At 35.6% G+C, this 23,333-nt stretch overlaps 1 protein-coding gene across 2 annotated transcripts in view; it reads left to right on the top strand.

Annotated features, from left to right (window-relative positions):
* LOC311588829 (contactin-6) overlaps positions 1-23,333 on the top strand; it is a 324,841-nt gene that overhangs the window by 273,912 nt on the left and 27,596 nt on the right. For both annotated transcript variants that reach the window (XM_084766812.1, XM_084766813.1), the window contains 4 exons: positions 19,050-19,225; positions 19,581-19,698; positions 20,333-20,491; positions 22,432-22,581. In XM_084766812.1, the coding sequence (XP_084622938.1) occupies positions 19,050-19,225; positions 19,581-19,698; positions 20,333-20,491; positions 22,432-22,581 (603 nt within the window). The remainder of the gene's footprint in view (positions 1-19,049; positions 19,226-19,580; positions 19,699-20,332; positions 20,492-22,431; positions 22,582-23,333) is intronic.

The raw sequence follows: 23,333 nt of genomic DNA, 5'->3' as shown, positions 1-23,333 counted from the left end.
AGTGTCTGGACTGTGCTCTGTTTTGGTGACCATGCGACACATCTGAGGCAAGTAATCCTGTTCGGCAGGATGTTTCTAATTCTTTCATTGGAAATAAATTCAACTATATTTGAGGACATTTCTAACAGCTAAACCTTAATCCAAAAATGCTCTATTCCTGAAGAAAGACATAATTAAATAAAAAATATTTTTTGTTTGTTTACAAAAAAATCAACAGACTTCCCTTCCTATCTACTACTTCAGTTCACTGGCTTTGTTTATTTTTTTAAATTTTTGAGGATTTCATAAATGAGTCCATTCTATTTACATCATGGGTGTCACTCCAACTTTTGCTATGTCCCCCAACCTTACCTGAATTCATGAGATTTCCTATAACTGTCGTTGTCTATTTAGTGTTGATCCTCTATTCCTGTGCTTAGAGCTGACCATCACCATTGAATAACCTATTAGGGGAAGTCAATCATGGAGCACAGTGATTCTCCCTTTTCCAGCAGCCATTGAAGTGGCTCTTCAGCCAGGCTTGGGACCGTGTGAATAAAATAACAGATACACACAAAACATGTAAACAGTATATTTACAAGCATTAAAAAATTATCATTTTTAAACTGTTGTTTCTCATTTAGGGACATTGATGATAGCATTGGTAAAAAAAAGAAACAAACAAGAAAACTATCTATAAATCTATAATCTCAGTCTTGGAAAAATAGTTATGTTTAACTAACCATTCTCTTGTCTATTGAGTAAAAGTGCCATTTGGTTGTTGAGATGGTTTAATACTTATGAGTATGTGTGCTGTGTGATACATAATGCCTCTCTGATAGTCATTACAAAGTCAAAGATGATTTTATTTTCCAAACCTAAATTCGCACATGCTAGTGACCATAAGGATAACAGAGTTGTGAATAACAACTGAGAAATTTCAATAAAGCTGATAAAACAATCATATCCCTTTGAATTTACTTATCAGTTTCAGTCATGCAGGAAATGTTGCTGTTAGATAACATGTAAAAAGATAATAGTTACAAGAGTGAAATATTTTTGAGCTTAGTTTTAGCTGATACAGCTTATCTGTGTTAAAAGGATTCTGAAGTTATCTGCACTGTGTGCCTGGAAATTTCTATTTCACTAATGCAGCAGGATGAGGCAATTTTCCATTCAGACACTGTGAATGCAATTAGCAGCTGCCTTGCCAGATCCTTGCAAGATGCCCAGTGTGATCTGAGGACATGTTCGTAGGCACAAAGAAGGAATCGAGAGGAAAACTGTTTTTAAAGGTTTTCATTTTTGAAGACTTGGATTAAAAAAATCACCCCCTATACTTATATTAAGGGTTACATGAGTATCATGTAAAGGGGCAAATTATTTAATCTGGCACTTAGAAAATTATTAAAAAGCAGTGTAACAGCAGGCTATAAAAATGATCTTGTTTGCAGGCAACATTTGTTTTTGTTTCCCCACTGGAGAAGTTTTGGATGTTCAATTATAGGCCTCATTGCTTCAGCATTATTTTCAACTGAAATGTCGGAACTTGGAAAAGCATATCTAATGTGCAAATTAAGTTTATTGCTGCTCATTTAGTTGTTTATTCTTTGTGATAGAAGTCTTTATTATACCAGCATACAGAATGCCCTGTGCTTTTTCTAATGTGGAATGAAAGGACTCCCTAAGATTGGTCAGCATTACTGAGAGGAATACATATTCAAGACAGGTAGAAAATTGGAGGCTTTGTAGATTTAAATGGCAGTCTTGAGGCTTTGACGTTTTTAGCCCAACTTTATCATAAGGCACAGCTTGTCTAAGTAAATCAAGTATACAAGCCCAGAGAACTGTCAAGACATTGCAACACAGTTGTCATATTGTATAGGTTGTGAGAACCGCAGTGAAATTTTCTGTGAAAATGAGTGTCTCATTCAACCCTTTCATCTATATTCCTCCTACAAAGAGGGATTTGACGAATTTTAATGCAGACATGTTTGAAGGATAAAGTATTGATGCAGGGATTATTTCTGAGGGTGATAAAATATTTGTTAAATGTTAACAGTGGTCAGAATAAGTTTTATTAGTTTTTCTTCACTACCACAATTAATGCTGGAGTGGATTCTTGGTCCTCAAATACTTGATGCTTACAAATTGTCAACTACAATCATAGAAACAAACAAAATCATGTATCATTTCTTATCATCTATAGAACCACAAAATTCTCCAATCCTGCAGTGCCCCCTGTAAGCTTCAGAAGAAAAACAGTCCAAGTGACACTGGGTTTTTATAAACAATATAAATTTGATAAGACAAGCACAATAATAGCTTACTAAATACTGAGAGATTTCAAATTGAATAGCTGCCTTTTGTAATTTCAGACAGTTAGACCAAATGGCAGTCCCTTCATTGATTGATTGATAGTTTATATATAGACCAATATTTAATTTGAATTCTCACATTCCAGGAAAATATTTCAGGTAACACCGAACAGTTCATATACTTGCATGATATGTATGCGGCCCAAAGCTGTGTCTTCCCTAATTCTAATTTTTGCTTATTTACTATTTACTCTGTTTTACTTAAATATTAACATGCAAGATAAGTGGTTAATGGTGACTTAAGTAAACTTGTATATATGGATCATGATTACAATGATTACTTTGCACTTGAAAGTACAGAACATCCAACCTGTGGTAGTATATAGTCAAAGCACTGCATGTAGATTTTATTGTATGTGAACACGCTTTAGTAGATAATCTAGCATGTTCCAACCCATGGAAGACTCTAATTTTTTGTTTGTTTGTTTGTATGCATGAGCAATGAAATCGTATTAAATAAAAATTCATTTTCCCACTTCCAATTAGCTTGAATCAGAAAAATAAAGACCACATCCCACTAATTTCTGTTTTTCTCTAAGCATTATTGGGGAGCATTATCATTGCGTTTCTCATGTTTTCTTGCCCTTATTCACTTGCTTAGTGTCCTGTGGACATAACTATTTCCATTCCACATCTTTCTCAGTTTCTCCTTTCCATTTCAATGTACCTGTATCTGGATAAGAACACAGTGTTTTGTAAGTGCCACCCTTTTCTTCTGTTAAATATATTTCCTTATTATGGCAGATTTAATGTTCCAAAAGTTTCTTAAAATTAACTTGATAATAAAGCTATTTCAAAGGTGTCTTTATTCCATGATTTCCCTTGATTAATAGTTTTCTTGGAAATACAATTCTGGATTGAAATTGTCACTCCAGAAATTTCACAGTCTTACTGTGCCCTGAACAGTGAAGGTGTTTGCTTTCTCGTCTACTCATTCTACTATTTTTTCTGTCTAACTAGGAGTCTGTTTTCTCCTGCTATTCCACAATTTCTTTTTCTACTATAATTTTGAGTGTTTGGCCAGTGTTAACTGCAGATTCCATACTTTCTGGGGTGAGGTTATTTTCTTATAATTTACTTCATTCCTTGCTCTGAATTTAATTATTGGATTCCCTAAGGTGGTATTCTTTTCTTATTTTAATTTTATTAATTTCTTCAGATTACAACTCAAGTGTTATCCCATCCTTGTATCCTCCCATTCTTCCCTCCCTCCTGATTTCACCATATTCTCCTCTCCTAGTTCTAAGACTGAGGGGGACCTCTTCCCACATTATATGGTCATAGGCTATCAAGTCTCATCTTGGTAGCCTGCTTATTCTTTCCCTGAGTGCCACCATGCCTCCCAACCAAGGGGAGGTGGTCAAATATAGAGCACCAGAGTTCATGTCAGAGTCAGTCTCCACTCTCCACATAACTGTGGAGAATATCCTGTCCATGAGGTAGATCAGAGTAGGTGTTCCATGTTTACTACTTGTATTGTCATTGGTTAGTGCAACATTTTGAGCAGAACCTCCTGGGCCCCGATCCACCCATCGTGATGTTCTTATTGTTGGTTTCTAGGACACTCTGAGTCCTTCTATTTCCCCATCTCCTATATTTCTCTTATCTAAAGTCTCAGTAGGATATCCTCACATCTATCCCAATCTCCTGGTAAGTGAAGACTTTCGTGGGGCATGCCTTTTGAGCTAGTGCCCAATTGTGAGTGAGTATATACCATATAAGTCTTTCTGCTTCTGGGTTAACTCATTCATTATGACCATTTCTAGTTCCATCCATTTGTCCACAATTTTCAAAATTTCCTTGTTTTTACTAGCTGAGTAGTATCCCATAGTGTAAATGTACCACAGTTTCTTAATCCATTCTTCAACTGAGAGGCATTTAGGCTATTTCCAGCTTCTGGCTATTATGAATAAGGCAGCTATGAACATGGTTGAGGATATGTCCTTGTTGTGTGGTGGAGCATTTTCTGGATATATTCCATGGAGTGAAATAGCTGGGTCTTGAGGAAGCCTTATTCCCAGTTTTCTGAGATAGCACCAGATAGTTTTTCAAAATGGTTGTACTAGTTTGCATTCCCACCAGCAATGAAGGAATGTTCTTTTCTCTCCACATCCTCACCAGCATAAAATTTTCTCAGATAAGAAATTGTGGAAGAAAAAGTGAGCTGGACATGTGCCTGTGTGTGCCCTCAGACATGGCAACTTATTACTATAGTCAATCATTAACATGCCTTTCTGTATTTACCCTTATTCCTGTGTGTGGTTTTTTATACCTGAAGCTAACTGTCTTAGCAAAGTTCCAGTGCACAGTACAGGGTGGCTAGCCTTGTCTCCCTGTAGGACACCAGTGTTCTGTGAATACTCATCATACTAATGAAATACTTTTGTGCCCATTAGCCAGCACATCTGTGTTTAACCAGCCATCTTCTCTCTGGTATCTACCACTGCACAAACTGTTCTTATGTTCATGGCATTTTTAGATTCCACCTGTAAATTAGTTCATACAATAATTTTCATCTTCCTGATACCAGTCCTTATAGCATATTATAGCTTACTTCACATGTCCTCCTGGCCGAATTGTGCTGTCAGAAATAAAAATGTCTCTGATATATGGCTGAATAATATCCCCATATTCCAATGAAACTCTCATGTAGTAGCCTGCCTCTTCTTTATCCTTTCAATGAATAAGTTATGCACAGTAAGCTTTTATATATTAACTATTGTGAGCCATGCTGCGATCAACACTAAAATGTAATAAGAGCAAGGAAAGATCCCATTTTAAGTTTTTAGTGGGACCTCCATATTGTTTCTTTTTCCTAATGGTTGTACCCAATTAACAATATCGTAAAGATAGCATGTGTTACCTTTGCTTCACAGCCTTAACAACACTTATATCTAGTCTTTTAGTTAATAGCTCTTCTAAAAGGTGTGAGTTTTTGATTTGCATTTCCTTGATGATCAGGAGTGTTAAGTATCTGCATAGATTATCTCTTGGCCATTTCTATGTTTCTTTTGGGGGAAATGTGTATTTACTTACAAGCTGAGCTTCAGTCATGTTAATAAAGATCTTATCCTTAGAAGATAAACAATTCCAGTAGAAGCACATAGATACAAAGAGAGACAGACAGACAGAGAGGGAGAGAGAGAGAGAGAGAGAGAGAGAGAGAGAGAGAGAGAGAGAGAGAGAGAGAGAGAGAGAGAGGGTTAGCAGATTACAAACCATAAATATTCAGAAACTTAAGAAGGGGATCATATTTCCAAAGCATATTTTAATGTTTCCAGTCTTCACGAATTATCTTGTTAAAAAGAATGATATCACCTATTTGAAGTGTTATTTATATGCTATCATATTTTGTGTTGGTATCTTAGCAACACTTCCTGTCATACTATAGATACATGAAGGCAGAGCCCCATGTTTGTACAGAGAACACACTGATTATGGATCTTGTACCTTCTGGATCTTGGGGTAGAGTTGATAATGTCAAGCAATCACCTTGGAAATGTTAGCACTCCAAATGAAGATTACAGCCATGGCATTGGTATAAAAGAAAACAAAACCAAATGATAAACATGATTATATTAATCATGGTCAATAATACCATTTAAACAATTGATCACTCCTTTGGGGCTTCTAAGATATTCTGAGAACTTATAACATCTTAATAGTGCCATTGACTCTTGATGTAAAGAACCAATTTAATTTAGCTTTAAGAAAAACAGATTTTATGTTTCTGACAGGTTTTTTTCTCCTTTATTAATTTATTCTTGTTACATCTCAATGGTTATCCCATCCCTTGTATCCTCCCATTCTTCCCTCCCTCCCATTTTCCCCTTATTCCCCTCCCCTATGACTGTTCCTGAGGGGGATTACCTCCCCCTGTATATGCTCATAGAGTATCAAGTCTCTTCTTGGTAACCTGCTGTCTGACAGGTTTTTATGTAATTAGTTGCCTTGTCTACTAGCAAGTTCATAGCTGAAGATAAATTATGGAAACATTATTGGCAATTATGACAGGGTAAATTTGAGCAATGCTATCAAAAGTGTCCTCAATTCTATGAAACGTTTCTTATATCTCTGAAAATCTAGATGGGCATGTAAAACTATTTTAGTGTAATGACTTTGCCTCACCAAAATATACCAAAAATTGATATATTGATATTCCAAATCACCTCCTTTATGTGTGGGATAAGCGTTAGAAAGTAGTTAGCTTTTATTACCTTAGAAGCTATGTGGGAAGTATTCCTATTATATAGAACATTTTTCATTTCCTCTACCATTTTATCACTATTTTCTATTGAAGAAAAATGAGCAACTACACATAGAACTAGGGGATAAGATACAAATACCCTTATATACATATCATCCACTGTGGACATTTAAAAAACTAATCTCTAAATTTGTTTCATATAGAACCTTATCTACTTCCACAACACTTATTCTAATTATCTAGAGTCAACTTCCATATAGCATATTTCATCCTTAACAATTTCTGGAAGTGATTTCTTTAACTAAGGAATAATTTTAATATAAAGTAAAATAATATAACTATCTTAAAAATTAGCAACTGTTTCTATAATATTAAGAGGTCTATTTTTAATGATTGTTTCATACATATTAATATTTGTGTATGCACATACATATAGAAAATCCCTGTTTCACAAGATGTAATTAAGAGTACACAAATAGATATTTCTGTACCTATCAAGTATAGGAATTCTTGAATTAGCAACTGTCTGTAACTCAGAAATTCTGGAGCCTTCTTGACACTAAACTGACAACTCACAGAACTAATTTCTCACAACGTTGGACTACCATGTTTTCATTTGATACTTTTCTATCTAATAGTATTTTACTGATAGTGAACTTTTTCCTGGATCCACAGTATTAGACATTTTTTATGCTACATTTAATATAGTGTTATTTTTCCTGAAATAGAAAGGTTATTTTAAAACTTTATCATTATTTCTCCCAGCCCAGCATTTGGGATAACTACACAAATCCACTGAAGAAGCTTATGAAAAATCCTTATTCTAGGATCTCCTTTGCAATCTACTGAGTCAGTATTTCACATGGGCATAGAAAAATTCATATATTGAGCACATTCTATGAGAAATTCTTGTGAGTGTGAAACTTTACAGTCATTTACCTAGACAGCTTATGAACATAAATGGCGTATGCAAGAGGAATAAAATAATGTAAAAATAGATTGGTTCATCCTCTCTCTTCTAAAGCTTTCACAGGGGACATTCTAGCACAGTCCACGTCTTTTCATTTAATTTATATAATTCAGGCTCTAAGGCTCTCACTTATTAGTAAATTGAAAGGAGTCTTTCAACAATAATGACCCTCAAATAACTTAAACTTTTCTACTGGAAAGTACCCACACTTAGGAAAGGACTAGTGTATATGAAAAAGTGTACATTCCCTTTGCTTGGGTCTGAGTGGTTTGAAGAAATCTCTGTGATGCTTGACTTTATTAACAATTTCAAGAATATGCAAATGATGAAATTAATGGATTAAAACAAAGTCCTCTTTTTTTTTTTCCTGCAAGTAATCTTAAAGACGTTGCATATTTGTGTAACTCAAGCACTGCTCTTAATCTCAGCCAAGTGTGATCCTGTCCTTCTGTTGTGTACATATTGAGCTTTCTTCTGGTACTGAGCTTTCTTCTGGTGTTGTGCACGGCTGCAGAGTGATTTCTGTGAAAGAATAATCTGGGCTTCCTGGCTGTTTAAAAGTTCCATACATAGTATTAGGTTGGTTCTCGCACAGTTTGGGGAGGGTAATATGAGACCTTAGCCCATAGTCTAGCACCAATTTTCAAGATGCATCCTCCCGCCGCCCCCCCCCCCCCGTTTAAACTATTTAGAAATAGCCTCATATACATTACCAAAAATATGTTTCCTGAGTGATTCCAAATCCATTCAAGATGACAATGTGCAGATTAACCTCTTAACAAATACTGCACCTTTCATACCCAAGGTACAGGGGTTCCACTAGACCATACCTTTACAACATACTTCCAGTGTTTCACAGTTTTCAAGAAAAGTACACATTTCTTTAAGAAAAAACTTTAATAAGTTGAAATTGCACGTATTTATAGAGCAGAGTGCGATATTTTGATATGTTTTAATTGTTATATTGCTAAATTAGGCTAATTAACATATTAGTCGTGTAACATACTTATTGCTTTTTAAAATGAAACTATGCTAATTCTACTCAGCAAATATGAGCATATGATACATTATTATTAACTAGTCATCCTGCTGCTTAATAAACATTTAAGCAGCAGCATCCATTCTAGACACATTTTTCATGCCTTTGAACATCCTCTCCTTTTTCCCCCTCTTTCCTATCCCATCATCCTTCTGTAACCCTATTCTCTTCTATCTTACTCATATGCAAGAGTACACTTATTAGACGCTTAATCCAGTCTCACATTGTCTCTTGCTAAAATGTGCTCCACGTTTGGTTTCACAATCCACTTTTTCCTTGAAGTTCTTCATCTTCCTAACACTGAACTTGTTTGGTCAGTAATGTCTAATGGTGTGATGCACCATGCACATGAACACTTGTGCATGGCTATACACCTGAGCAGTAGCCCAGGCCTGGACACTTACTGGGCAGCACACATGTGTGTGGCCCATTGTGCAAATGTGCTTGTTCATGCCTGATTGTCAGTGGACATTGATTCCCAATGTAGGGATATTAGGATACACATCCATGTCAATGGATGTGGTAGCGGAAGCAGCGGCAGAAAGCAGCAGTGGTCAGCAGCAAAACCTGCAGATGAAAGGACTCAAAGAGCCAATGACAGCGGGCTGGCTTGCCCAGCTATTGCTGTGGCATTTTCAGGAATGTTGACTCTCCGGTCTCAGCACCAAGGTAGGATCTAGTAGTAGATAGGCAACAAACTTTGCCAGCAAAATTTTTACAAATAAAACATACTTTTGTGTTCTGTCAGTGCAATAAAGCATATCACACAGTTGCATGAATTCTTTCAAGTGTTTAAAAATCTATGAGTTCTGCACCATGGCAAAGTTAATATCCACAGGGCTAGAAATGAAAATTTAATTTGAAGATTATTTGATCCAAGGAGAAAAGCACTATTTTTATATGAAGCTTCAGGAAAAACCAATTATTAATGAGTTTTTTCTTGTAATTGAAGAAACCACAATGGAGAGAATAAGTGATACTTTCAACTAACACACAAACCATAAAGCTACTTTAGCCTACTGTACAATATACACAGGTTACAGCGCATATCAAAACAAATATTGAAGTTCTCTCATCTGCATTTACCTGAAAAAATAAATAAAAACTTACTTAAAATATATTTTAGAGTGGCAAAAAAATACATTATTTTAGAATAAAAATGTTGCACGTTTATTAACAGTTCTTACTATTCTAAAATTTATATTTTAAAGTAAATCACCAGAAGTTCACAGTAATTTTGCAGTCTGAAACTGCAGTTAGTAGCTCTAAAAATGTTATGTTGGCCTGAATGGTCCTTTAGAGAATAAAATACTTATCAAAAAAATGTGTTTATCATGAACTTACAAAGAGCGGTAATGTAGCACAAGTAATTACCCCAATTGAAAAATGAAGCTGCTAAAAATATAGATTCCAATGGTCTGATGAGTTTTCGGAGAAGCAAGTAAGAACTATCTGATAATCAAGATATAAGTTCAATACAGTATTTAGATTGTATTTTATGTAAAATTATGATGTTCAAAGTATGTGTTTTAGTGGATAGATAGGTAGATAGATAGATAGATAAATAGATAGATAGATAATACCACTGATGTATCTATATCACCCTTATTAAATTTTATAAACAGTAAAATATTTTAAAGAAAAATCTTTCTTAATAGTTTTACATAAAACCCTTCTTTATCATTTGACCTAAGCTCCTGTTTTATCAGCTAAAATGGCTTGATGAGCTTCAAGTCTCTGGTTTATGACTGTTAGGAGACTTTGTCTTCCCACTGTCACCGATTTCTTCTTCTCCGAGTCATCCAAAACTTCCTACCAAAACAGTTTCCTTGTATCTACCAAACAGGCTTTTTTTATACAGATCCTTTATAAAGTGTAAATTTATCTTTTATTCACCTGGGCGTAATTGTCATCTCAGAGGCTTATGGCTGAATATGCTCGCCCTTTCTACCTCTCTTTTGAATTCTTTCTGGGAGGTTCAACTCAGCCAACTGTTCTTGCTCAAAATTCTCTCCAAAATGACTGATTTAAACTGGCTTCTCTCAGATTCTGATTGACTTGCTCTGCTTAGTCTCAAACTAACTTTAGCAATCTGTTCTAATCTGGCTCCTTGTCACTCTCTGGCTTGTTCTTTTACCTGTACCTAGCTTGTTCTCTTTGCAACCTTTCTCTTTAAAACTGCCCCAGTAAAAACTGCCTCTGAACTCCATGGGCTGAACTGCCACCAGCTGAACTGCCAGAAACTCAGCCCTGTACTACCTGTCAACTGACTCCTAACACACTCACTGACCCTCCCTGCACTCTCTTAAATAACCTTTCTGTCCTGTGATATTATTTTGAGAGTTGGGAGTATCCTATTCTATCAAATCTTTATCTAATTTTTCATGTTGTCTGTCCCTCAATTAGACATCATTGTTTGAGATTAAAGGTGTGTACTAAGGGCATGTCTGAAATCCAGCCAGAGGGATTCAAGGTGTGAAGCTGTCGGCCCTCCAGCTGGATCAAAAGGTTTTTGGATGTGAGCAGAGCAGCCATGTTGCTGGATTAAAATTCCTCTAATACGTCTGTTGCAGCATAGAAAATGTGGCATTCTCTTGCTACTCGTGAGTTTTGTCCGGTTATTCTTATTTGCAATGAACCTCTGTACTAAAGCATTTGCTTCCCAATGATTAATCCCTCCACTAGAACAAATTAATGGAATTGCTTCACAATGGAACTGCCACGTTTTTGGAAATGTATACAATAGTACAATCCCATACATGACAGTCTTCCCCCACCATCATCCACAGTAATATATCTAATACTTCACAGAAGGATGGACAGGTGATGAGTCATATATATATATATATATATATATATATATATATATATATATATATATATATATATATATATGTTATACATATCCAAATTGGAACATTCTAAATGAAAGTGTAACGATGATATACCTTATTATAATCTGTTATTAATCATGAAGTTTTGATTCTCAATGTAGGACCAATGAGCACTGCAGAGAGGGAATAATTAGTCTAATTTTACCACTATGTGCTATCTTAAATGGAGGATGTGGTTGTCATTTTTAATACTTAAAAAATTAGTTTAATGGCATGAACTAAAAACTTAAATTAGGACGGTTTGACTCCACCAACAGATCTAATTAGCTAACTCTTCTGCCAAGAAATGTAAATAAGATATTAATGATTTTTTTTTTCAAAGAAACGACTAGAGGAAAACACTTTCCTCTTACTAGCAGTTTTGTTTAAAACTTTAGGTGTCAGCTGCAAAAGTTGTAAGAAGACTTAGAATTGTGAGTGGATGCAGTTATCACATCGCTCTTCAGACTGCTCCTTGGTTAAAGTCTAACAGAGTGTGTCCAGTATGACTAAGGATGCTGTTTCTAGAAAATGAAGACATAGACATAGATAAGCTACACTCTCTCCACTCTACACAGAAACATAATGCACTCTTTCATCTTTATCATGGCTATTTCATCACAAGTTGCCTCAAAGTTCACAATTAGTACTTCCTGTAGTCCACTTTTATGTCTTTGTTATTACAACGCTTTTATATGAAGTAACAGCTGAAAGTTCTATAGGTAAACACACAGTCTATTTTCTGTTGTACCTACGTTGAAAAATATGTAAAACACTCAAATATATTTCCTTTCTAAGTTGAAATATCTTCATAGATTTTTGTGATAACTGCCTTAGAGCTTCATTCTGCTTGTGTAGTATTACTTCAGTGATATTTTAGCTTTCATGAGAAAAGATTCTTTTTACGGAATTTAGGTTTAGTTTTGCTTTTGTTTATCTTAAGAGTTTATTTTTATTTACTTATACATGTGTACATATGTCTCTGTGCATGTATGTGCACATGCCAGCGTACACACATGGAAGCCAGTAGAGAGGGTCTCGTTCCTGGGAGCTGGAGTTACAGACATTTGTGAGATCCCAGTTTTTTATTTGAGTGATACATAGCAAATATCCTTTAAAATGCAGCCACTACTCAACCCTAAGAAAGTAAATATGTTAATATAATCTATATTCAGGGTTCCTCTAGAAATGATGAAAAATTAGTTTTCTCTAATAGAGTTTCTCTGGGTATTCAATCTGCAGTTAAGTGCAGGTTCCATGTTCAGCAATAGATGGCCAAAAATAAATGAAGTTATTTTTGGATGCATTTTTGTGTCATAAGAATTTGTCTGAGCAGCAGCTGCTTCAATGTTGTCCTCTTGATCATCATCATCATCTTCTTCTTCTTCTTCTTCTTCTTCTTCTTCTTCTTCTTCTTCTTCTTCTTCTTCTTCCTTTTCTCCCCTCCTTTTAGTCTTCCTCATTCCCCCCATCCTCTGTCTCCTACTTCTTTCCGAACATTTTTTTCTTATACATATCATAGTTTCAAATCTTGTGATTTTTAGGATATTTGTATATGTTCCAATACAAGTATCTCTGTTTTTAAAATGTTTCTTATGCTTTTCCCTTGTTTTTTTTTTTCTGTCAGTATGCTGGCTTTGTTTTAGTCAGGTTTCTTTGTTTTTCTTTCACCTTATTTTATTATTTATCCTTTTTTTTTTAGATGCCTGATTGTTTTCTAATGAGAGGCAGAGAAAAAAAGATATGGATTTGGTTGGATGGGGAGGTAGGAAAGATCTTAGAAGAGTTGGGGAAAGTAGAATCATAATCAGAATAGATTTCATGAAAAATAAATTTAACAACAATTACCACAAAAGAAATTTGTGCTCTCTGTGTTGGTAAATGCTCAATGCTCTGGAATTAAAGGTATATATTTTACTATAAATAAATAACTAAAATGTTTATGATTCTTACTCTTTGCTAGAACTCAAGAATACCTCAATCACCCTTGAAAATGACTTTGAGAATGTTCTGTCCATTGGCTAGATCTGGGTAGGAGTTTAAGGTTTACCACCTGTATTGTCCTTGGCTGGTGCCTTAGTTTGAACGGGACCCCTGGGCCCAAATCTGCCTATCACAATGTTCTACTTGTAGGTTTCTAGGACCCTCTGGATCCTTCTACTTTGCCATTCTCCCATGCTTCTCTCATCTAGAGTTACCAAGAAGAGACTTGATACCCTATGAGCATATACAGGGGGAGGTAATCCCCCTCAGGAACAGTCATAGGGGAGGGGAATAAGGGGAAAAGAGGAGGGAGGGAAGAATGGGAGGATACAAGGGATGGGATAACCATTGAGATGTAACAAGAATAAATTAATAAAGGAAAAAAAAAAAGAAAATGACTTTGAGGATTTATGCTGTGACATTTTGGGACTTATGGAACCAGTGTTGGTTGGCCTGTAGAAAAATGTGTCTAAAGGGGTTTCTACGACAGCTGCATATTTTGACATCAAAGATAATGGATTTACAAAGACAGAATTCCGTAATTTCTATTAATGTTCCAATTTCAGTTAAAATGATCATCATAGACATTACAAAAATGTAATATATCACATCCATGCTTTTAAATATAAGCATACAATTATAAAACTACACATATTGTGGTGTATATAATCTTAGAAATGCAGTTTTGTCGCATGGAATCTTAAGCTAATGAGTTGATTAGAGTGGTAGCTATTATTCTTATTTAATATTATAGCTGGGTACTTAGAGTAAAATATAAAAATATTGTGTCCCACGGTTTATGGAATATTGTCTTTTGAGGTGTTTATTGTAACTTACTTTCAGATGAATTATGAATAAAGTTGTATATAATGTAAGAAATATATTATTAATTTTTGAGAATTCTATAAAATATATTCTGATTATACTCATCCTGCTCAGACTTAGCCCAGCTCCATTCATCAGTTTAAGTTCTCCAAAATCCACTGACCCACACTACCCTCACAACACCATACCCTCTTTTTCTTTCTTTTATTATTTTTAAATAAAATATATTTGTTTATATTCTTCCTCACTCCAACTCCTTTCAGATACTGCCCACCTTCCTAGACATACAATTTGATGTTCTTTCTCTGTCTGTCAAATAGGGAAAACAAAAAATAAAACAAATAAAATAAATCCAAATAAGATTTTAAAAATACCAAAGCAAAAAAAAAAAAAATCACACAAAATACATGAAATCTGTTTTGTGCTGTCTAACTACTCACTCCTGGGCATAGGGCCTGCCTTGGAGTAAACAATGCCACTCCATTTTTTTAAAACTGATTTTCCATTGCCAACAGGTATCTGTTTTAGTAGCTTCTTGGCAAGGAGTGAGAAATCATGTCTACCTTTTCTCTTGCATAAAAGTCTTTTGTCTGTTTTTAACTTGTGATGGTCTTGTGAATGCTGCCTGTCTCTGTGAATTCATATATCTATTAACCCTGTTGTGTTTGAAAGATGCTGGACACTGTTTCTTCAGAGCCATCCAATGCCTCTGTCTTTTTTTAAAATTTAAATTTATGTTTTTAATTTAGTCATTTCACATCTCAATCATAGCCTCCTCCCTCATCTCCTGCCCATCCCAACTTCCCTCCCTCTTCCAGCCATATTGCCCCCTTAGTCCTCAGAAAAAGGGAAGCCTCCTCCCCTATCAACTGACCCCACCCTATCAAGTCTCATCAGGACTGCCTACAGCCTCTTCCTCTGTGGCCTGTCAAGGCTGCCCTCCAGAAGGAAGTGATTGAAGGGTAGGCAACAGAGTTGATGGCAGACACAGCCCATGTTCCCCTTACTAGGGGACATACATGGAGATTGAAATGACTATTGGCTACATCTGAGCAAGGGATCTTGGTCCTCTCTGTGCATGGTCCTTGGTTGGTGCATGAGATGCCTTTGCAGGCCCCCTGGGGCCAGATTTGTTGGCTCTATTGGTCTTCTGGTGAAGCTCATGCCCCCTATGGGTCCTTCTATTCACAACACACACACACACACACACACACACACACACACACACACACACACACACACACACTTCCATAAGAATCCCTGTGTTCTGCTCAAAGTTTGCCTGTGAGTCTCAGCATCTGTATTGGTGGTCCCCTAGTGGGTGGAATCTGTCAGAAAAAGCTAGGGCCAGATCTCATCCTCTTCAAATGTTTCCAGTGTCTGTTGCATTTGCCCTTTTGGATGAAAATTTAGCATCCTCCCTACAGTTCTCCTTGTTACTTAGATTCTTTAGGTCTGTGGTCTATAGTATGGTTATCTTTTATTATATGGTTAATATCTACTTATAAGTGAATATATACCATGTGTGTCCTTCTGGGTCTGGACTAGTCACTCAGGATAATCTTTTCCAGATCCATCCATTTGCTTGTAAGTTTCATACTATCCTTTTTTTTTTTTTTAAATATCCCATTGTGTATATGTACCACAGTTTCTTTATCACTTCTTTGGTTGAGGGACATCTGGGTTGTTTCCAGATTCTGGTGCTTACGAATAATGCCACTATGAACATAGCTGAGTAAACATCCTTGTTGTATGGTGGGGCATCTTTTGGATATATAGACAGGAGAGGAAAATCTGTATCTTCACATAGTGCTGTTTCCAATTTTTCCCAGAAAAATGCCAGATTAATCTCCAAAGAAGTTGTACAAATTTGCACTCCCCTCAGCAATGGAGGAGTGCACCTCCTCACCAACTTTTGCTGTCATGGGAGATTTTAATCTTAGACATTGTGGTATCTGTAATACAAAATCTCAGAGTAGTGTTGAATGCATTTTGAATATTTAAGTGCTTCTTGACCATTCAGTATTCCTCTATTGTGAATTCTCTCTTTAGTTCTGTACCCCATTTTTAATTGGAATTATTTGGTGTGTTGGTGTTTCATTTCTTGAGTTCTTTATGTATATTAGGTATTTACCCTCTGTCCAATGTAGGGTTGGTGAAAATCTTTTCACAGTCTGTAGGCTGTTATTTTGTACCATTGACAGCTTCCTTTACTCGGTAGGATTAACATAGTAAAAGTGGTTATGCTCTGCTATATGATATAGCAAGAATCTTTCTTTAGCAGAATAACACTAGTAGGTTTTCCCTTAGGCCCATGGCCTTATCTAGTTTCTGATTCTTGGCAATTTTATTAGTGTCAGCAATGGGTTCCATCTCATGGAATACACCTTAAATCCAATAAAAGAAAGTGGTCAGTTACTCCAATAGCCTTTTATCACTCTTATACGAGTATACCTGCAGGCAGTTTGCTGTTGTAGGTCACAGGGTTTATAGCTGGGTAATGTTCGTTGTTAATTTTCTCCTCCTATAGCATACAACAAACCTTCTAGTACCATGAACGTTAGTCAGTAGAGGTGAAGGTTGTAGTTGAGCACCTGTTCCATTTCTCCAGGTTTGATGACATAAGCAAGCGTGTCTTCATCAATAGAGTCTTACCATCAGAATGTGGAGGCCAACTAACAATGTTGGCAAAGCCTGTAATGTTTGTGGTTCTACAGCAGCCCACTGGCCAATGATTTAACAAGATATAATGCATTTTTCATAGTAGGAGTTACAAGTGGTGGTATAAGAGATTTAGTTAGGGCATTGTCTCCCCAGTTATATTATAACTACATTTAAATTTTTCGCATATATTTATATTTTAGGAAGTTTCTCTATTAGTAGGTCTTCACAGATCAAGGAGCTCAACTTAAGACCAGATATCATGAATCTGACTAAGTTGGGAATAGGCATGCTCTGATTGACAAAGGAAAATATATAGTAGAGAAAAGGATAGCCATTTGGAACACAGGCATCAAGACCAATGATTAATCAACTGCATTCCAGGAAGCTAAAAAGTTCTATACAGCAAAGAACACCATCATTTGAGCAAAGCAGCAGCCTACAGAATGGGAAAAATCTTTACTAATTATATAATTTGACAGTGGGTTAGCATCTATAACTGTAAGGAACAACAAAATAAAACTCACAAATTGAAACTCTAAGCAGTAAGAAAACAAATAATCCAATCAAAAAAAATGAAATTTGAACCAAACAAAGAGTTCTTAAAAGATGAAACAGAAGAATCTGATAAAAGCTTTAAGAAATGTTCAACCTCTCTAATCATCAGAGAAATGCAAATTAAAACTACTGTGTTATTTATCTTCTATCAGTCAGATAAGCCAAGAACAACAAGACAAATGAAAGTTCATGCTGGAAAAGATGAGGAAAAGGGGGAAACATTTATACATAGTTGGTAGGAGTGAATATTGGCACAAACACTATGGAAATCTGTGTGAGGGTTACTCAAATGCTGAAGATCTTAATGCCAGCACTCGGGAGGCAGAGGCAGGCAGATCACCGTGAGTGCGAGGCCAGCCTGGTCTACAAAGCATGTCTAGGACAGCCAAGGCTACACAAAGCGATCCTGTCTCCAAAAACACAAAAACAGAAAAACAAAACCAAAATCAAATGCTGAAGATCCATCAATGACAAGGTATAGCTATACCATTTTTGACATATACTGAAATGTATCCACCCCTTACTACAGAGATACTTCTTCATCCGTGGTCATTGTTGCTCTATTCGGAAGCCAGAAATTAGAAACAGCACAGATGTCCAACAACTGATGAATGGACAACGAAACTGTGGTACATTTATACAATGAAACATTATTCAACAGCTAAGGAAAGAAAATTATAAGATTTGCAGGCAAATAGACAGAGCTAGAAACAAACACTGTGCTTTTAGGTAAACCAAAACTGAAAACACAAATATTGCTAATTTTCTAGCCTTTATGCTTTATGCTTTTTATGTTTCAATTAGAATAAACACAGAAATCATGAAACTAGTAAGAGAAGGGGGATCATGCAAGGAAGGGAAAATAGCATGGGGCTTTACAAAGAGTAAAGGAAATTAGAATAAGAGGGTTAAATGAAAAGGAGGATGGGAAGGCAGAATAAAGAAGGAAATATGGTGAAGGACATATTACAATAAAACACTTCTGAAAATCCACGTGGAATCACCTTATTGATATAATTCGTTGAGTCCAATTTGTGCTTTCCATGTGCTCTAAGATTTGAACCATTTACTGAATATTTTCAGTCGGCCAGCAGTCACAACATTACAGCAACTAACTCTCCCTCGCCAATAAACTATGAAGCATCCGTACTTCTTCAGTCATGGGCTGGTCTCAGGACGCTCTTCGTGACCTATACTGTGATTTGGACTGGCTTGATTTTGTGACAACAGTCACACTTGCTACAATGTCATCAGTGAAACAGTCCTGTTGCAGGCAGAAGACACTACTTCTGTCTAGGCCTCCCAAACTGTAGCACTTAAGATCTTTCTGCTCCCTCTTTCTGATCCCTCTTTCTGCTCCCTCTGAAGGTGTGGGGAAAGGGTGATATAGATGACTGTGTTGTCTGCAAACTTAAGCAACAAAATAGTAACTACAAAATGTTTGAAAAAAAATTTTTCTTACTGAATATAATAATTGTTTGCTTTGCCTCAAATGATTGCGTATCATTAAAATATGTATCATGTAACCATATGCTAACAGTTTCTAAACCTTTTACAAGTAATCTTTTCTCAACAGAGAGAACTGTCATTACAACACCACCATCTAAAATGGATGTGACAGTTGGTGAGAGTATCGTTTTACCCTGCCAAGTGTCTCACGACCCCACCATAGAAGTTGAGTTTGCTTGGTACTTTAATGGAGATGCCATAGATTTAAAGAAAGGGGTGGCTCATTTTGAACGGATTGGAGGAGTAAGTATCTGAAACTGTTCAGTTCTTAATAAAGCAAATGATGTTTTACATGGATCCACGTGGTTTATAATCATCCTCTCCGTCTTTATTTACAGGCATAATCACTATCTGTGTATAAAGCCGCATCTGTTTTTGTTTTGCTTTATTTTGTGTATTTCACAGAAATACTTGTTTTCTAGATGCAAATTAGAGTAAAGGGGATAATAAAAGGGATCAATTATGGAAAACTATAATAATCTTAGTATATCTTCTAATTTCAAGGCTGCCTTATGTTTAATATCGACCCAGCTGTAAAGAAACTGGGACCTGCTGTGTGTGATTATGATTTCCTCCAGTTCCCTCTTTCTGTCTTCAGGAATCTGTTGGGGATTTGATGATAAGGAATATTCAATTAAGCCATTCGGGAAAATATTTATGCACAGTACAAACAACACTAGAGCGCTTGTCTGCTGTAGCTGATATCATTGTGAGAGGTGAGCAGAAATGATGAGGGAGTTGTTCTATTATTTATTCATGATCAGAAATGTCCATACAGAAATGGCAGCTGGTTGAGGAATTAAATGAGGATAAGGGAACAAGAGAAAACCGTAAGTAATTTTTTGTTTTATAAATTTCAAGATTCCATATTATGGGTTCTATGGTTATGAACGTTAAATACCTGTGCTTAGCACATAGTACCGAGTTCTAAAATTTAAAATAACCTTCTGTTTATAATAAGCTATTAGTGTCAGACCAGAATAAATTCTGTAGGGTTTTACATTTGTACATATTAGTTATTTTTACTTGAGTTATATTTTAAGAAAGAATAGATATAAAGTTTGAAATCACCTTGTTGATATATGCTATTCAACAAATGCATGCTAGTGTACCCTACTCTCTAAAAATGGTATCTCTAATTTAATGTGCTATTTAGATAAAACATCTGGATAAACAGGTTGTTAGGATTTAATCTGAAAGTGTGTGTTACACATAGTTTGTATTTGGTAATTTATTTTCTATTTAATGTATATATGCATGAATCTATGACAGGTAACCTAAGCCATTGTTATCCTCAAATGATATGTTTAAACATTTCCAACACAAACATCATAAATGATGTTTCTCCAGGTCCTCCAGGTCCCCCAGAAGATGTAAAAGTGGAGCATATCTCTAGTACCACCTCCCAAATCAGCTGGAGACCTGGTCCTGATAATAACAGCCCCATTCAAATTTTTACTGTTCAAACTCGGACACCTTTTTCTGTGGGCTGGCAAGCTGTTGCTACTGGTAAGCGACCTAGGCATGAGTGATGATTGTCTAATAATGATACTCATAATAGTTCTTTGTGATAAATATATTTTCTGACTCTTAATTTAATAATGTAAACTATCACCTACCTCCACAAACTGGAGATTTCTCATATTAATATTGTAATGATACACCTGAAAGCATTAAGGAAAACAAGAACACTTAAGAGTATATAAAGAAGAAATAGTGAAATTCAGGGCTGAAATGAATAAAATAAAAACATCGAAATATATAATAGAGAGTCGGTGAAATGAAGACTTGTGGTTTTTTTTTTTTGTGGGAGAAAACAGATTTCAAAAGTTAGAAGTGAAGGGCCTGGACAGATGGCTCAGAGATTAAGAACACTGGCTCTTCTTCCAAAGGTCCTGAGTTCAATTCCTACCAACCACATGGTGGCTGATAACCATCTATAGTGAGATTTGGTGCCCTGTTCTGGCCTGCAGGTAGAATACTGTATAAATAATTAATAAATATTTTTAAAATTACAAGTGAAAAGAAAGACATTACCACAAACAATAAAGAAATTGATAAAATCATAAGGACATACTTTAAAAATCTGTATTCTACCAATTTGGAATGCCTTAATGAAATGATTTAATTTCTTGATATATGGGGCTACTAAAGTTATATCAAGATGAAGTAAACAGATTATACAGACCCCTAAAATCCCTAGTTAAGAAGGAGTAATTAAATATCACAACAACAACAACAAAAACATGTAGGGACAGATGGATTCAGCGCAGGTTCTACAAGACCTTCAAAAAGAACTACTGCCAATATTTCACAAGTTATTCTAGAAAACAGAAATGGATGAAACATTTCTCAATTCTTGTTCTGTAGACATAATTACCACAATGCCAAAACTATACAAGGAGTTAACAAAAAAAAAAAAAAAAAAAAAAGGAAATTATAGCTCACCATCCCTTGTAAACATAGATGCAAAATTTCTCACTAAAGTGCTTCAAAACCCAATTTATTAACACACACCTAAAAGATTACCCACTATGAAAAAGTTATCTTTATCCCAGAGATGCAGGGATGGTAGGCATATGTGACTCAATAGATGTCATCTGTCACATGCACAGTGTAAAATAAAACAGAAACAACATGATCATTTCATTAGCTGCAGAAAGGCTTTTTGAAAAAACAAAAACAAACCAACATTCTTTCATGTTAAAAGTCTCAGAGAGACTAGGGATATGAAGGACACATCTCAACCTAACGAAGGTAATTTCCAGCAAGCTGATATGATTCTGAATGGAGAGCAACTCAAAACGTTCCCTTTAAGATTATAAACATGATGAGAATGTTCTCTCTTTCCATACCTGTACAATATATTGATATGGCAACTGATGGAGATCAGGGGGATACAAAGAGGAAAATAAAATATTGAAGTATGCTTATTTGCAGATAATATATTATACCTAAAAATTCCTTAAGAATCCACTGTAAAATTCCTACAGCTGATAAATGTTTTCAGCAAAGTAATAGGATATAAATCTAATACAGAAAAATCAGTAGCCATCCTATATTCAAATGACAAGCAGACCTATAAGTAAATCCTGGGAACACTGCCTTTCACAATAGCTTCAGAAAGTAAAATATCTTATAATTCTAAACAAGTAAAACATTTATATACTAAAAACTATAATACTTTGAAGAAAAAATTGAAGATGTCTTCAGAGGGTTGAAAGGCCTCACATGTTCATTGATTGACAGTCTTAACATCAAGAAAATAACCAGTCTATAGATTGAATCTATAGATTCAATACAACTGCCATCAGATGTCCCACATAATCCTCAAAGTTTTGAAAAAAAAAACAAATACAAAAAATCAGGATAATTTTGTACTCTTGGCTAATGCTCATTTATTACCTCAAGTGCTCTATTCTGATTTTTGTTTTGTTTGTTTGCCTTAGTCCCCGAAATTCTCAATGGACAGACATATAATGCAACGATAGTTGGTTTGAGCCCTTGGGTGGAATATGAATTTCGTGTTGTTGCTGGGAACAACATTGGGATTGGAGAGCCAAGCAAACCATCAGAATTGCTGAGAACCAAAGCATCAAGTAAGAACTCATTTTTTTTACTGCAGACATGGAAGATCCCTTCTGTCAGAGCTCTTAAAGAAGAGGTTCTCTGTGCCTTCTAGGATTGTTTTAAAAAGTAATGTTGATAAGTTAGTGCTTCTAGATTTCACATTTGTACTGGACCGAAGCCAGGTGTATCCCACTCAGCTACTTCCCATAATCGGTCCCTGAATTTGAGTTGAATTTGTGTTGAAATAATGTTAAACAGATGTGTGAAAAGAAGAACTTTTCGGGAACAACCTTTAACATATTTCCTACTCAAACTCCAATGGGAGTCAAGAGTTGGAAGATGTGTTAGGCTTGTTTGTTAAAATGGGGGTAAAGAATTAATACAGCATGTATTTGGTTCACCCAACCTTTATTTTCATCTACTTTTTCAATTCTGATCTAGTTACAGCTTCACTGAGTTAATACTATAAATTCTTCTCCATGTAACTGAGGTAATTCCTAATCTCACTGAACAAAGTGTGAAAAGAGCATCAGCTGGTTGACGAGAAAGAGCAGAGCCCAAGTACAACCTTGCTTCAAGTCATGCCTGCTTAAGTTTTTCATAATAAATCTTCATCTCCTCACCTAAGCTGTCACAACCAGGTGGCATACCAAGTCTTTTGTCGTGCAAAACTCATACAGTTCCCGTTCTTATTCAGCCAAATAAACGTCAGATCCTTTTTTTCTGTTGCCTTAGTTTAACACACATGAATTAAATGTCAGTTTCCATAAAGTGTGCACAA

Source organism: Acomys minous (assembly GCF_964271855.1).
Source record: "Acomys minous genome assembly, chromosome: 17".
Taxonomy (NCBI): Eukaryota; Metazoa; Chordata; class Mammalia; order Rodentia; family Muridae; genus Acomys; species Acomys minous.
This window is presented reverse-complemented; position numbering and strand designations above follow the sequence as displayed.